At 44.5% G+C, this 12,776-nt stretch overlaps 1 protein-coding gene across 1 annotated transcript in view; it reads left to right on the forward strand.

Moving 5' to 3' along the window:
• ctnna1 (catenin (cadherin-associated protein), alpha 1) overlaps nt 1-10,854 on the forward strand; it is a 111,696-nt gene extending 100,842 nt beyond the window's left edge. The window contains exons 17-18 of the mRNA XM_080008363.1: nt 8,012-8,146; nt 8,874-10,854. Of these exons, the coding sequence (XP_079864489.1) occupies nt 8,012-8,146; nt 8,874-9,164 (426 nt within the window). The 3' untranslated portion in view covers nt 9,165-10,854. The remainder of the gene's footprint in view (nt 1-8,011; nt 8,147-8,873) is intronic.
• The last annotated feature ends 1,922 nt before the right edge of the window (nt 10,855-12,776 follow it).

Raw genomic sequence — 12,776 nt, forward strand, 5'->3', positions numbered from 1 at the left:
AGCGCTGTACAAAGGTCTGCACTGCAGTTTATTAAGAATTTATGATCCTCCTCTGCAGGGCACCTTATGAGAATTTCATCTGAGCGGCCTGGTAAACAAATAATGCTGTTTAATTGAGATTTATCATGTAAATGTGTGAGCTGCCATCTGATCCATAAATTCCCTTGCTCACATATAAACACACCCTCTTTTGCATGTACACTCAAAAACATATGCACATACCCAGGAAATGCTTGCATATTTAGAAAACAGGCGTGTGTGTGTTTGTGTGTGTTTGTGCGTGTGTGTGCGTCCAAGCTTTATTCTTATGATGTATGCCGACAGACATAGTATTTTTTTTCCAATTTGCATTCAATCAGTGGAGATTTATGGTGATCCAGGGGCTCTGGTGCTGGTGGCAGTCTAATCCCAGCTCCGGCCCCGGACGCTTTATGGCGGACAGGACTGTAAATTTCCTCCCGCAGTGGAGGAACAAAATCACCCTGAGAACCCACAAATTCTTCGCTCAGCAGTTCAAAGGTCAGCCCCTGCAGCTCGGCGTCCTGCTTCTGTGTGCTTGTAGGGGTGATGTATCCACCACTATGCTGTTTTTGGTTTGTAAAACATGTAGTTATGCTAATCCTATAGTGAGAATTTTACATTTTTTTCATATTGAAGTAGGGTCAGCAGAATAGATGCGTACTTGGCAGAAGGCTCAGTAAAATTGGCACCTGGCCCAGAGGTGCTGCTCAAAGGGCAGGGTATTGTGCAGACATAGCAGTGTGATGCTAGCGATACCTTGTTATGCATTTATATAATTTGGACATTTCAAGTCAAGTTTGGTTAACAAACATCAAGTTTATTTTAAAGCAGAGCTCTTTCTTTAGATTTGTGTGTTTTACTAGAGTAGCCTTTTATCACCACTATATGTTGTGCTTTATGTAAAAAGGTAGATGCAAGTCCTTGAACTTTTGCCCTCTATGCTAATGATGTTTTAAAACTAGCAAATGTTGTGCAGCGGTCATTCAGGCGGAGTACGAGCCAAAACCTTAATGTAAAATCAGCCCAAAATATGAATGATTTAACAGTATAGTTTTCATCTTTTTGGTAACTTAAGATATACGTTTTGCTTACAAGTACTTGGCTGAAGCGATTGACTGACAGCCACAGCATGAACATTAAATATTGACAAAGGCCATTTAATTGGTCCCCATGGTTACCTCTAAAGTTTAGGCCTTTTGGCTTGCCCTCAGGAAGATTTTCTCCTGTCACTGTCACATTAACATCCCATGTGTCAGCGTGATTGAGTCAGCCAAACACAAGTCATCCGCATCATTTTAGCAGATGTGGAAGGAAGAAAGGGATCTTGCTGTTTGTCTCAAACAGGACTCAATAGAGAACCAGAGACTGTGATGGTTGTTTATATTTAGCCAACCACAGTAAGAGGAGCTGTATCAGACAGCGTGATTGAAGATGAAAGCAGGACACATTAATGATTATAAAAAAAAAAAAAAAACACCTTTACTAGGCTGTACACTGAAAATACCCACGTTCTCTCAAAGTTCATTACAGGTCTCTCCATTTGGGAGTCTTTTTTGGAGTTTACTGTGATCAAGCATTTATCCTGCATTAGCACGTCTTTGATTATTTGTTTTTCTCCCTCTTAAGCTTTTATTTTCTTTTAAATTGTTCAAACACCCCCCCCCCCCCCCCCCAAGTGCAGTCCCATCTTCATTTGTACTTTAGAATCCATGTCAAAACATCTTAGCCTGGGATTTGGTCAAGGCAACTGAAGAAGTGCATTTCATACATTACATATTTTTCCTATTCTAGTTTTGGCTCTTTTAAAGTGTTTTCATGTTTGGCTTCTTTGTTTGTTGACAAATGCAATGCTGAAAACATCATACATTATTGATGCTACATTAGTTGTGTTCATCTCGTAGTGCCTGCAGTTTGAGATCAATAACTCGCTGCCTCCATGTACTCTGATCCTCCGCTTCATCATCATAATGGATCAGAATGTCCTTATCTGCCCAACATGGCCATGCATGTTGCTCATGGTGCTGTTCCCACCTTGTACCACATCCGCACCCGCAATCCCCCAGGCTCTGCAGAGCTTTGATAAAAAGATAAGAGATGTCCAGAAAGTGCTCGCCCAGGTCAGCCGTGTTCAGCCTACACACAAACAGCGATGTCTGGCTTTTTTTGTCTCGTACAATACATCTTCCAACACAGGTTTTTCACAAGGTTACATTTTCTGAAATAGCCAAGCTTTTGAATCAGTTTTATTCCTTCTCTGCTATCACCTTAACTTCAGACCAAATTGGACGACCTGAGTTCAAACCTCCCGTCAGCAAGCATCTGTCTTGCTGAATTATTCTTCAGCAACACACTGATTCATCACCAGCTTCAGAGGCGCTGTTCCGTATGTTATCCTGTCCTCTGACCTCCCTGAATGAGGATCAAGTGAAAAGACACTTAAAGCACATTAACTAAGATTTGTGATGTTTAAAAAAAAATCACAGAACCATGCTGTGCAAAGAACTGTAAGATGTTACTCCCGACTATCAGCCCCCTGCAGCCCAGCCGTTAGTTAGTATTAGTATTTTTCCCTTTCTAAACAATGTTGACAAACACAAGCCTTTCATTTGGTTGCTCCCAAGAATCCGAGCCTCCCTCCTGCGTACTCTAACATCTAGCATTTTCTGTTCTCCGCAATCTTAACAATTAAGAATTCCATGAGCAAAGGAAACACAGCGAGCTGGCTCTCCCCTCACCCGATTCTTGATGTATCTTGTGTTTTTATACTTAATGTTATACGTCATTTGTTTTGGCAACAGGACAACCTTGACACTAAATGTAGCTGCGTGCAAACGTCTCCAGGCATTGCCGAATACAGGGCGCTGGCCGCAGTGCATTAGAATGCTGTGGCGTCAGTAAATAGTGTAAATTGGCATTTCCTCCAGGTGATGCGTCCTGAAAGGTCAGTCACTGGGTAGCAACAACAGTGGTGTTGGCTCTCCCATGGCCTCTGCAGTATGTGATGGAATTCAGCTGAACTGCATGGCATTTCAGATGATGGGGCCTGACCTTCCTGATAATCATTTATATCATGAACATTACCCAGCACCTAGCACTGTGAAATCTTTTTTGTTAAACATTTAGTTTGATTGCATTGTTTTGTCAAACTCCACATTGGGTGTTTGGTGTATTGTCAAGGACATAAAAAAGCAGAAAAGCTTTCTTTCTCCCTACGAACCTTCTCCACAGAAACTGCTGTGCGCTAAAACAGATCCTCCCAAACTTAAACCTCATGAATATGTAAATAATAAATGTAAAAGTCATCCTCCTGCCATTGTTGCTTAAAACATTTTAATTAGTAGATAGAATTACAAGCCACGATAATGCCTTCCATTCATGCTTTGCATATTATGGACTTCTGAATCGCACCACATGTCAACACTTCCAGGTTCCTGGAGGCATTCACAACTGTCCTTTTAATCAGGGGGCGTGGTTGTTACTTTTCAAACTATCTGTTGGACTTGGTCTCTCCTCCAGACATGCAGAGCACCCATCGGCGCACTATCACCAAGTGGGAGCAACACCTCCCTTGAACAAGGCGAGTGGGAGAAGTACAATGGCTTAAAAAATTAAGCTCATGATACAGGAGGTCATATAATGTGCTTCAACGTGATAGTCCTTGTTGAAAAAGTGAGGCTCCATGGGTAATTATTTTCCACTACTGCTATCTGGTTTTAGCTAAAGCTTTAATGACCTGTAGATTTATTCAGGGAAATCTTCCATTTGAAGTCATGTAACATGCACGGAGGAGAAAACAAAAAATGATTTTCCAATGGTGCTCCCTAATTAAATATGTTGCGTATGTACAGTAGTGAAGGTAATTGAAAGTAGAAGCAGCTTTAGTTATTTTTTCAAGCCGAGTAAGTCATGAACAAGCGTCGCTCCTGTCCAGCTCGCCGTGCACTGCGGCGGGCAGTGACGGTCCGAGCAGCACTGCAGAGTTTCCTGTGAGCGCCGAGCAAAGCAGCAGCTGAGCAGAGGACGAGCACAAGTGATGCTTTCACAGCGCGCTGCTCTCAACTGTCTGAATACTTCCCCAAGCCCTCATTAGCATGCCTGCTGCATTTAGCCTCAATCCAGCTCTTGGCTGCTGTGCACACGCACAAACACAGACGCACGCACGCATGCATGCACGCACACACACACGCACGCACACACGCACACACACGCACACACACACCACCACCACACCCCCACCCCCCAGTGGAGCCCTCTCGTCTGTTATCCTCCCTTCAACTGTTCTCGCCCCCACTTGGATTTCTCCCCTTTATTTACTCCTCCATGCTGTTCCCCCTCTGGCTCCCTCCTCATCCTCGTCTTCGCTCGGACTACTTATTACGCTCCTCTCCTCCTTCCCTCCCTTCAGACTCTGAGCCTCATATTGGTTCAGCGCTGTGATGATCGTCCCCTCCAGCGCTGTCCTCCGTCCTCCTGGTCCTCTCGCGCAGAGCTCTCTCCTCGACTCTTCCATTCCCCCTATTAATCAGAAGTGGATTAAAGTGATAGAAGTGATTTATTTTGTTTTGCAATATTGTCACAGAAGCGCCGTAGAGTTCTCTTCCAGGAGTGACTGAGAAGTATTCTTACCCACTTTACTCTATCAGTCTGATCTGTTTACATGCGGGCCGTAAAATGCCTCCTGTGTTAGTATTTGGATGTGTCGGTTGCACTTGCATGTATCTTGTGTTTGCGTGTATGATGGGAGCCAGCAGACGGTGGTGTGTGATCACTTGGCGTGTCTGGATGTGAGTGTGTGCACACTATGTTCAGCAGAGCGCTCCAGACTTCCCACCGGGGACACTGATGCGCTCAGCAGGATTATCAGCATCATAACTCTCAGCCTGTTTCAAGTGTCCAAAGATCAAAACCTCTGAATACCATTACGCTTCCCTTCCTTTTTCTACTCAGCGAAAGTGTGCTGTTGACATTCTAGCAAGAAGCGTGCAGCCATAGTTGGGCCGCTAATAATAGTGAGGAATGTGAGCCTCCATTTTCATTTCAGCACACTTATCAGTCAAAACGTCTCTTGGTTTTCTGTAGGTACAGCCACACCCAGAGGGCTCAGACTTCGGGCTCCACTGAGAATGTGCTTGGTGTCAGCAGACAGCCCAGATATTTCATCAATTACAAGATTGGCTGCTATTAGCTCTCTCTCACCTTTTGACTGCACTTAGAGTGAATGCTACAAGAGGAACCAGTGCAAACAGCCAAGAAGTAGTAAAAATCCTTCTGGTTTCAAATACAAAGACAGGCTCGCGTGTGTCGTTGATGGTGGATTCCTGTGTGAAGTTAAGGAAGAAACTAAAATTTAGCGGGTGTTGGGCTTGAATCGAGGTTATGGACAACATTTGGCAGTATTTGCTCCGCCATTACAGTACAAATATTTTCATAATTGTAAATGTAAATCAATAACCCCAATATGTATACCCTGTCCTAATTTACTTCTTTAGCTGGTCTAAGGGTGTAATAGTGGGGAAAAATAAGACATCCTTGGTGAACGTCACATTCTGAAGGTCAAGTCACCCTCTACTGCAAAATTGGGACACTAAGTTTGCTTTTCTGTTGCAGAGCCATGAAGGGTTTATCTGGATTTACAATGAGAAAAGTAAAACTGGTGATTATGGCTAAAATGATAATCACAATTTTTTTGCTCGATATTGTGATTAGATTAGATTCAACTAATTGTCATTGCACAGAGTAAAAGTACTGAGGCAATGAAATACATTTCTTTGCTTTACCATCCTAGTAACTGACGTATCTAGGAGCAGTGCGCTTCCATATAATGATCACGATTATTCATCAATTTTGAGGAACACAATTATTTTATTGCACCCCGGGGCAGCGCCCCCAAGGCTTTCCTGACAAACATTTTCATTGGGCACTTTAAATGAAAATATCTTCTGTGTGATAATTATTTTAAGTTTATATTTATTTAAGACTGATAATTCGTAAAACAGGCAACTGTCGAGCAGTGGGGTAAATCCATAAATGGAGACTCCAATGCACATTTGCGCTCTGCCTTCCTTGCCGGTTTCCCAAAATTAAACAAATTCAAATAGTATTTTTATTATTTTGATGTATTAACATTTTCCTAATTGAAAAAAACCAAAATAGATCCATCTGTCCCGTGTCCGCAGACGAAAAACGAGGGCAAATTGCACTCACCTGCAAAACTTTATGGCTGTGTTTGTGCTGGCATATCATCAGCGCAGTATTTTTTTGTGGATCGGATGCTGAGACGGTGCAGATGGCGTACAAATTGAAAAAAAGAATTGTCCCCGGCCACAATCAATTAATTGTGGAGGCCAATATCGACATCACGATTAATATAAGATTAATTGTGCATTGTGCAGCCCCACCTCGGCACCAACAATAAAGGGTTTAACTTAAAGTGCGCTGCAGCTGCAGCCCGGGCTCAGGCGGAGGGAGTAAAGGTAAAATGACATTGTGATAAGCCTGACGTTACCCTTATGCTTAATTGCAACTTTATGACCCCATCCTATTAAAACTGGTATCTGGATCAGCTGACGGTATTTTGGATCTGTAGAATGAACTTGCATTCCTCATTAGGAATACTCACAGTAAATCAAATATCCAAATGAAATAACAGGGCAGGAATATTTACATAGCTGGAAGGAATTTAAATGAACTTTAATCATTTTAAGTTTTGATTGTAAATTAAATGGGATTTAACTAATCCAACAAACTAACACTCACTTAACTTGAATATAAAATTATTAATTAATATAATTAATCTAATATTAGTAATTCATTAATATATCATATCCCAAGTTCAGCCCAGTACTAGATTAATCAAACATTATTCAAATATTCATTTAAAGATATTCCCCGAAAATACCGTAATTATCCCAGATCTACATATTCTGATAATCCTTACACCATGTTTGACAACGGCTCTCCTCAGGCCTGAATCTTATTGGTACCCAGTGTAGGACTTGAGAGGCTGGCGACGTGGTGACATTTCTAACCTGAGCAGCAGCGAGGGAGGAAACGATCTCCTCATTACGGAGCCGGCAGGGGGCTTGTTTAGCCAACCAGGGAAGTCCAGCTGAATGACATGCATGCTGGTGGCTTTATTTACATAGTGCTTCTCTTTTTCGAGCCGTGCCTCATGGTAATTCAAGTTGGGTTTTTTCCCCCCCTTTTTGGAGTTTTGGTTAAACCCTGATGCATTTGGTCTGAAGTGCATATCTCTTTACATCTCTGAAGTAAAATGGCCTCCAAGTGCTGCTGCTAGTTTTGCTGAGAGACGCTCTGCCTCTGCAGGGAAAAATGAACAAGAAAACAGTCCTTACTACCGTTGTAGTTAGTTTTTATATAATGGTATATCTTTTTTGGTCATTTACTATCCGCATTTCCTTTGACAAATTATTACTCATTATTTTAATTATTCATCCCTTAGTTGTTTTAATTGCACCTTTACCGTTTTTTAAGAATTTCAAATAGACGTTGCTGAATTTTAAATGGGTGTTGACAAGGGGGTTGGCATCTGTTCCTGAAATCTGACTTGAACTGAACTGACATAGTTTGGAAACGGGGTTGAAATCTTGCATACTCGGCTTGTGATCATCTTTCCTTAGGCAAGTTGCAAACTTCTGACAGTTTCGTTGTCATCTTAAAGTGTTCGAGGGCTGTCACCGCCGTGCTGAACCCTTGTACTCTACTAATATTTGAACGAGTGAATGCGATTCTCCCCACAGAGATCCACGCAGGGCTTTGCTGCCACTTTCCGGGTCATGCTGCGTCCATGACCAAGCCGGTGTGTCCGGCGGACCTCCTCCTCTTGTACCTGCTGGTGTTGAAAAGTGCTAAGCTTGCTGCAGTGGAAGAGCATGAAATAAGACTCCAATTACGTCCTTGTTGGAAGATGCCTTGACCTTGATTTCATGCCTTCTCGTGGGTTAATGCGCTGTGCCTCTCCTCCTCGCAGTGCCCAGACTCCACCTGTAAACAGGACTTGTTGGCCTACCTGCAGCGCATCGCCCTTTACTGCCACCAGCTCAACATCTGCAGCAAGGTCAAGGCGGAGGTGCAGAACCTGGGAGGAGAGCTGGTCGTCTCCGGGGTGAGTTCAACTACAGTTCCGTCGCGGAGCTGCAGATTGGCTCCGACCGCCGCTCTGTCAGCTCTTCAAACGGACTGAAAGTCAAGTGAAGTAAAATGGATTTCTGCTTTCATCCAGAGTATGAATAGTTTCCTGGAAAAAATACGCCCGGACTACTTCCTTGAATGGTTTTTATCGCTGATGTCGAGACAGAGCCTGGACGCTGATTAATTAATCACATTGCAGCTCATATTTCTCATCTATCGGACAGATACAAGCTTTTTCATTTGACTTGTTCTCCTCTTTTGAAATAGTCATTAAATGCTCAGTGGCTCAGGATAACTTTGGCTGCAGATATTTACCTGCCAACCTTTTAGAAGCCGGAGTAGCTAATTACCCCAACCGCAGTTTTGTTCCGAGCCAAAAGATGAGATTCTTCTTTCTGGAGGCCGGCTTTTCAACACCACGCATCAAGTGTCTGTGGAGCCTCTGAGGCTATAATTGGAGGAGATTAAATTAAAGTGACCTTTTTCTCAAAAATGTTCACACCTCCATTCTTTCGTTAGCGCGTCGAAAATAAATGTGCTACGGTTGTTTGTTTCTGTCTCGCAACACAGGGCTCCTGATCTTGAATGCGCAAGGCCATCGCGCAGGAATTTTCCACGGCATTCCAGATGCATTTCTATGTTTTAACGGTCGCAGATTGGCCAAGATAACGCTTTAAATTGTGACTTCTTCCCGCGCTCAGGTGGACAGCGCCATGTCTCTGATCCAAGCCGCCAAGAACCTGATGAACACCGTGGTGTCCACGGTGAAGGCCTCCTACGTGGCGTCCACCAAGTACCAGAAGAGCCAGGCCATGCAGTCGCTCAACATGCCGGCCATCTCCTGGAGGATGAAGGCGCCCGAGAAGAAGCCGCTGGTGAAGAGGGAGAAGCAGGACGACGGGCAGACCAACAAGGTCAAGAGGTCGTCTCAAAAGAAGCACATCAACCCCGTGCAGGCCCTCAGCGAGTTCAAAGCCATGGACAGCATTTAGAACGGGGCGTGTCCGACCACCGGAGGCGGCAGAGATGATTTTTTTTTTTTTTTTTTGGTTTTTATTTTTTGTATTCCTTTTTTCTCCCCAGTCTGTCGGTAAAGGAAAGATGAAACGCTGCAGGTTGTGAACAGATTGCGACGCTTAGTGAGCTTGTCTGTTCTGACCTGCTGGTGCTTCACCAAGCTACCTAAAAAAAAATATTATTATATATATCCATTTTGCTCCTCTCCCTCTTTGTCTCAAATAGTTAGATTTGTTCTCATCTCTAGCTTTCACTATTACTTTCTTTTCTCCTGGGGGAAAAAAACACTATTAGAGGAAATCAACTGGACAAATGTATTTCCCTTGTTCTCTTTTCCCTTCATTTTTTGACTGATGCGGGGAAAATAAATCCCCAGAACCCGTCGACTAGTTGTTGTGTACTTTATATTCTAACCTATTTTATAATTATATGGAGTTTAGTACAGATATCAGCTATGCAAAAAATATTAACTGCCTTATTTTTAACCGAAGCAAAAGAAAAAAAAGCGTTATTTGGGTCGTTGCTAACCTTAGTGAGGTTTTTACGCGTCTCGTTGGAGCTCTAAGAAGCCAAAGTCAATATGATTCTGTCCCTTTAAAATATAGTTTGTCCTCCGCTTGCATCTGGCCTAACGCTAAACAGTTCCTCAGCGCCGCGAGCACTCTGCATCTGATCAGCGATCTGCCTCTCCAGTATTTTTCTGTATTCCTTTTTAAAGCCCACCCAGGGTGTTACAAGCTTCATAATATCTTTTCATGTTGACCCATCGCAATAAACCAAAGGTGATGGAGTGGTGTTTCCGCAGCCTTCTGTTTCTCCAGATAAGGCCGGTGCAGGGGCTGCGTACCGCACTTGCGGCGCACACACACACACACAGACAAACTCTCACTCATTCTCCTCCATCTCGGAGTCTGCGAGGACCCAGTGGGCTAAACAATACGCGAACCACATGTCACCGTTTTCCAAAGCTGACAGGCTCCATTAACCGTCAATGGGACCAAACACCCCCAGAATTTAAGAATGCGTCCAAATGGAGGGATCAATATGTTTTGTTTTCTCTCTCTCCCTCCACCGACTTAGAGGTGGGTGGCTGGAGAAAGACATTCCGCGGCTTTAACCTTCACTTCTCGCCATTCCTCGCCTCTATACAATTAAGCTTGAACACTAATTACAAATGTATTTAATGCACAGTCATGCCGTTGCCGAGGGACTCGCAGGGTTTTCTTTTTTACTCGTCATGAAACGTCCTTGAAACGACTTCCTGGGTGTCGGAGCTTTAAACCATAAACAGCGGAAGCTAAAAAACAGTGGATTGGTAACGCGACGACTCTGAGGTGCTTTGCTGCGATCTGCACCAGAGCGACACGTCTTTTGAGACCCGAGGCTGAACAATTCCTAATCTAGAGCAGAGTGTGATGGTATAAAAACAATTTTTTTTGTTTTTGGTGCGTTGATACTCCCCATCATTCAGAGGGATTATTTGATTAGTAGTTTTCTTAAAGATTCCTGCTTCCTATTTTGCTGTGAGGTTAAGAGTTTAAATCTATGGAGTGTTGATTCTACTTTGCAGTGGACGTTCTGTAAAGCTGCCTTTTTACTGCAGACTGTTTTACATATCTATGTACAAGCTTTATTTCCTAATAAACAAATGAGATGGATCCACCATTTTTCACGTTTATTTTTCAGATCGAAGTCATTTTACTCCACCCCCACGCCACTCTTTAATCCCTGTTTTAATGATGCGTCTTGTAGTGGCAAGTTGCTGCTGAACCAATTTGGTATTGAAATTGTTGTCTAGAGACCACTAAGGTCCAGGCCCCCCAGAGTCATTTGCAGAAGCCAGAACTGCAGCCCGAGCATAATGAGGTAATATGCATCTCCTGTGTAGTCAGCTTTATTGACTCAATGTCTGTACTCCACCATCAAGACTTGTAATCTTATATTGCAATTAAATAAACCACCACCCCTTGATCTGGTTGTCCCTGCCTTTAAAAGTGGCATCTTTTCTCACGTTTTCGCCTTTATCGAAAACATTTGTAAAATCAAGGAATCTCTTCAGGCGTGGAAGTGGAATCGTGGTCTCCCCACCCCCCTCGGTCTCGGCAGAACGACGCCAGACTACGAAGAGAAGCCCTGTGAAGGCCCCGCAGGCAGCGACGGGCGAGAGGGATTTCAATGCAGATCCGATGCAGCGGTGACAGAATAGCGCTGCGTGTCACAACACCCGCTGCTCACTTTGCTCTTTCTGTGTTTTCCTGTGTCAGTCAAGCCCCGTGACATGATTGAATGAAGAGTGATCAATCACACCGGCGCAGTTTGACAGTTTAATCAATAGGGGAAGCTTTCGCAAAGAGTCCGATTATTTCATAGTAGAGAGTGCAAGTGGGCTTGGTGGAGGGGAAGGGCTCGACGGGGTTGGACTCGTGGCTGTCTAGCTAAACAAAAATCCTGACAGAGTAAGACCTTTATGAAGTATTAGTTCCAAACCAGGTGTGAAAGGATTGGCAACGGGCACAGGGTCCCGGACTGACAAGCTGACCAACGTGGTGGTAAACGTCCCGGACGCGCCGCCTCTCAGCGGAGCATAAATTTGTTAAGCGCGACCGGATGATAGGAGCTCCTAGCGCGCAGGTTCCACCGGGAAATGTTACTTAGTGAAGCAGTCTGTCGTGCCAGAAACGGCAGCCCTTGGCAAACATATCCATAGATCTAACTATAGATCCGCCGCCCCAAAAAGTCTCAACAGTTGGCGAATTGGGGGACAGGGTTTATTTGCAAGTTTTAATATTTATAGCGGCAAACACAAAGAAGCTCTAGATGTGCCGAGCGTCACTCGTTGAGAGTAGAACTTGACAGCTAAAATGTTTTAGATGTACAAATATCAACCCAAAAGTCGTATCGGATCGTAAATTCTGTTTATTGCCATCTCTGCGGGTGCTTTCTTGTACAGCCAGCGCAGACAATGAAATGTCAGCTGTACTTCAATATCCGCTCCCCATAAACACTGCAGGTTACTTGACAAAAGTACGGAGGAAAGGAAATCATTTTATTAGGTTTGAAGGTCCTTCATGGAGCCCTCATGAGCCCAACCTTTCCAGGGTATCATTAATAATGGCATTTTCACACCACAGCTTTTGTCGGCGTCGGGTCTTTGGGGGGGGGGGGGGTCTCCTAGTGTCTCCTAGTGTCTCCTTAAGCCACAGCTTTAGGTGGAGAGCGGGGGTGCGTGGTTGGGGTTAGGCCTGCACCGCCTGCAATGTTATCCAGATAAAAGAACGGCGTCGCGGGTTGCAGCGGCCGGCGTTCCGTTCTGCAGACTGGCTCCCGTGGCGTTTCACCCGCAACGCGCGCGACCGGGCAGATGGGAACCAGGCGCGTCCTCCGCCGGAACACGACCTCGTGAAAAGGTACCCCGCAATAACGACCAGGCCTCCGGCGGAGTCGGTCGTCGTGGACCGCCGTCCGGGCTCGTCCGTGGCGTTTCCTGTCCTTTCATTGTTGCCCCCGTTGGCTCGGTTGACTGCCGGTTTCGGGGGCCTGCAGGTCAGCTCAGCGAGGATCAGACCGACTCGTTAACGACGCAACCA

The sequence above is a fragment of the Zeus faber genome (assembly GCF_960531495.2).
Source record: "Zeus faber genome assembly, chromosome: 10".
NCBI lineage: Eukaryota > Metazoa > Chordata > Actinopteri > Zeiformes > Zeidae > Zeus > Zeus faber.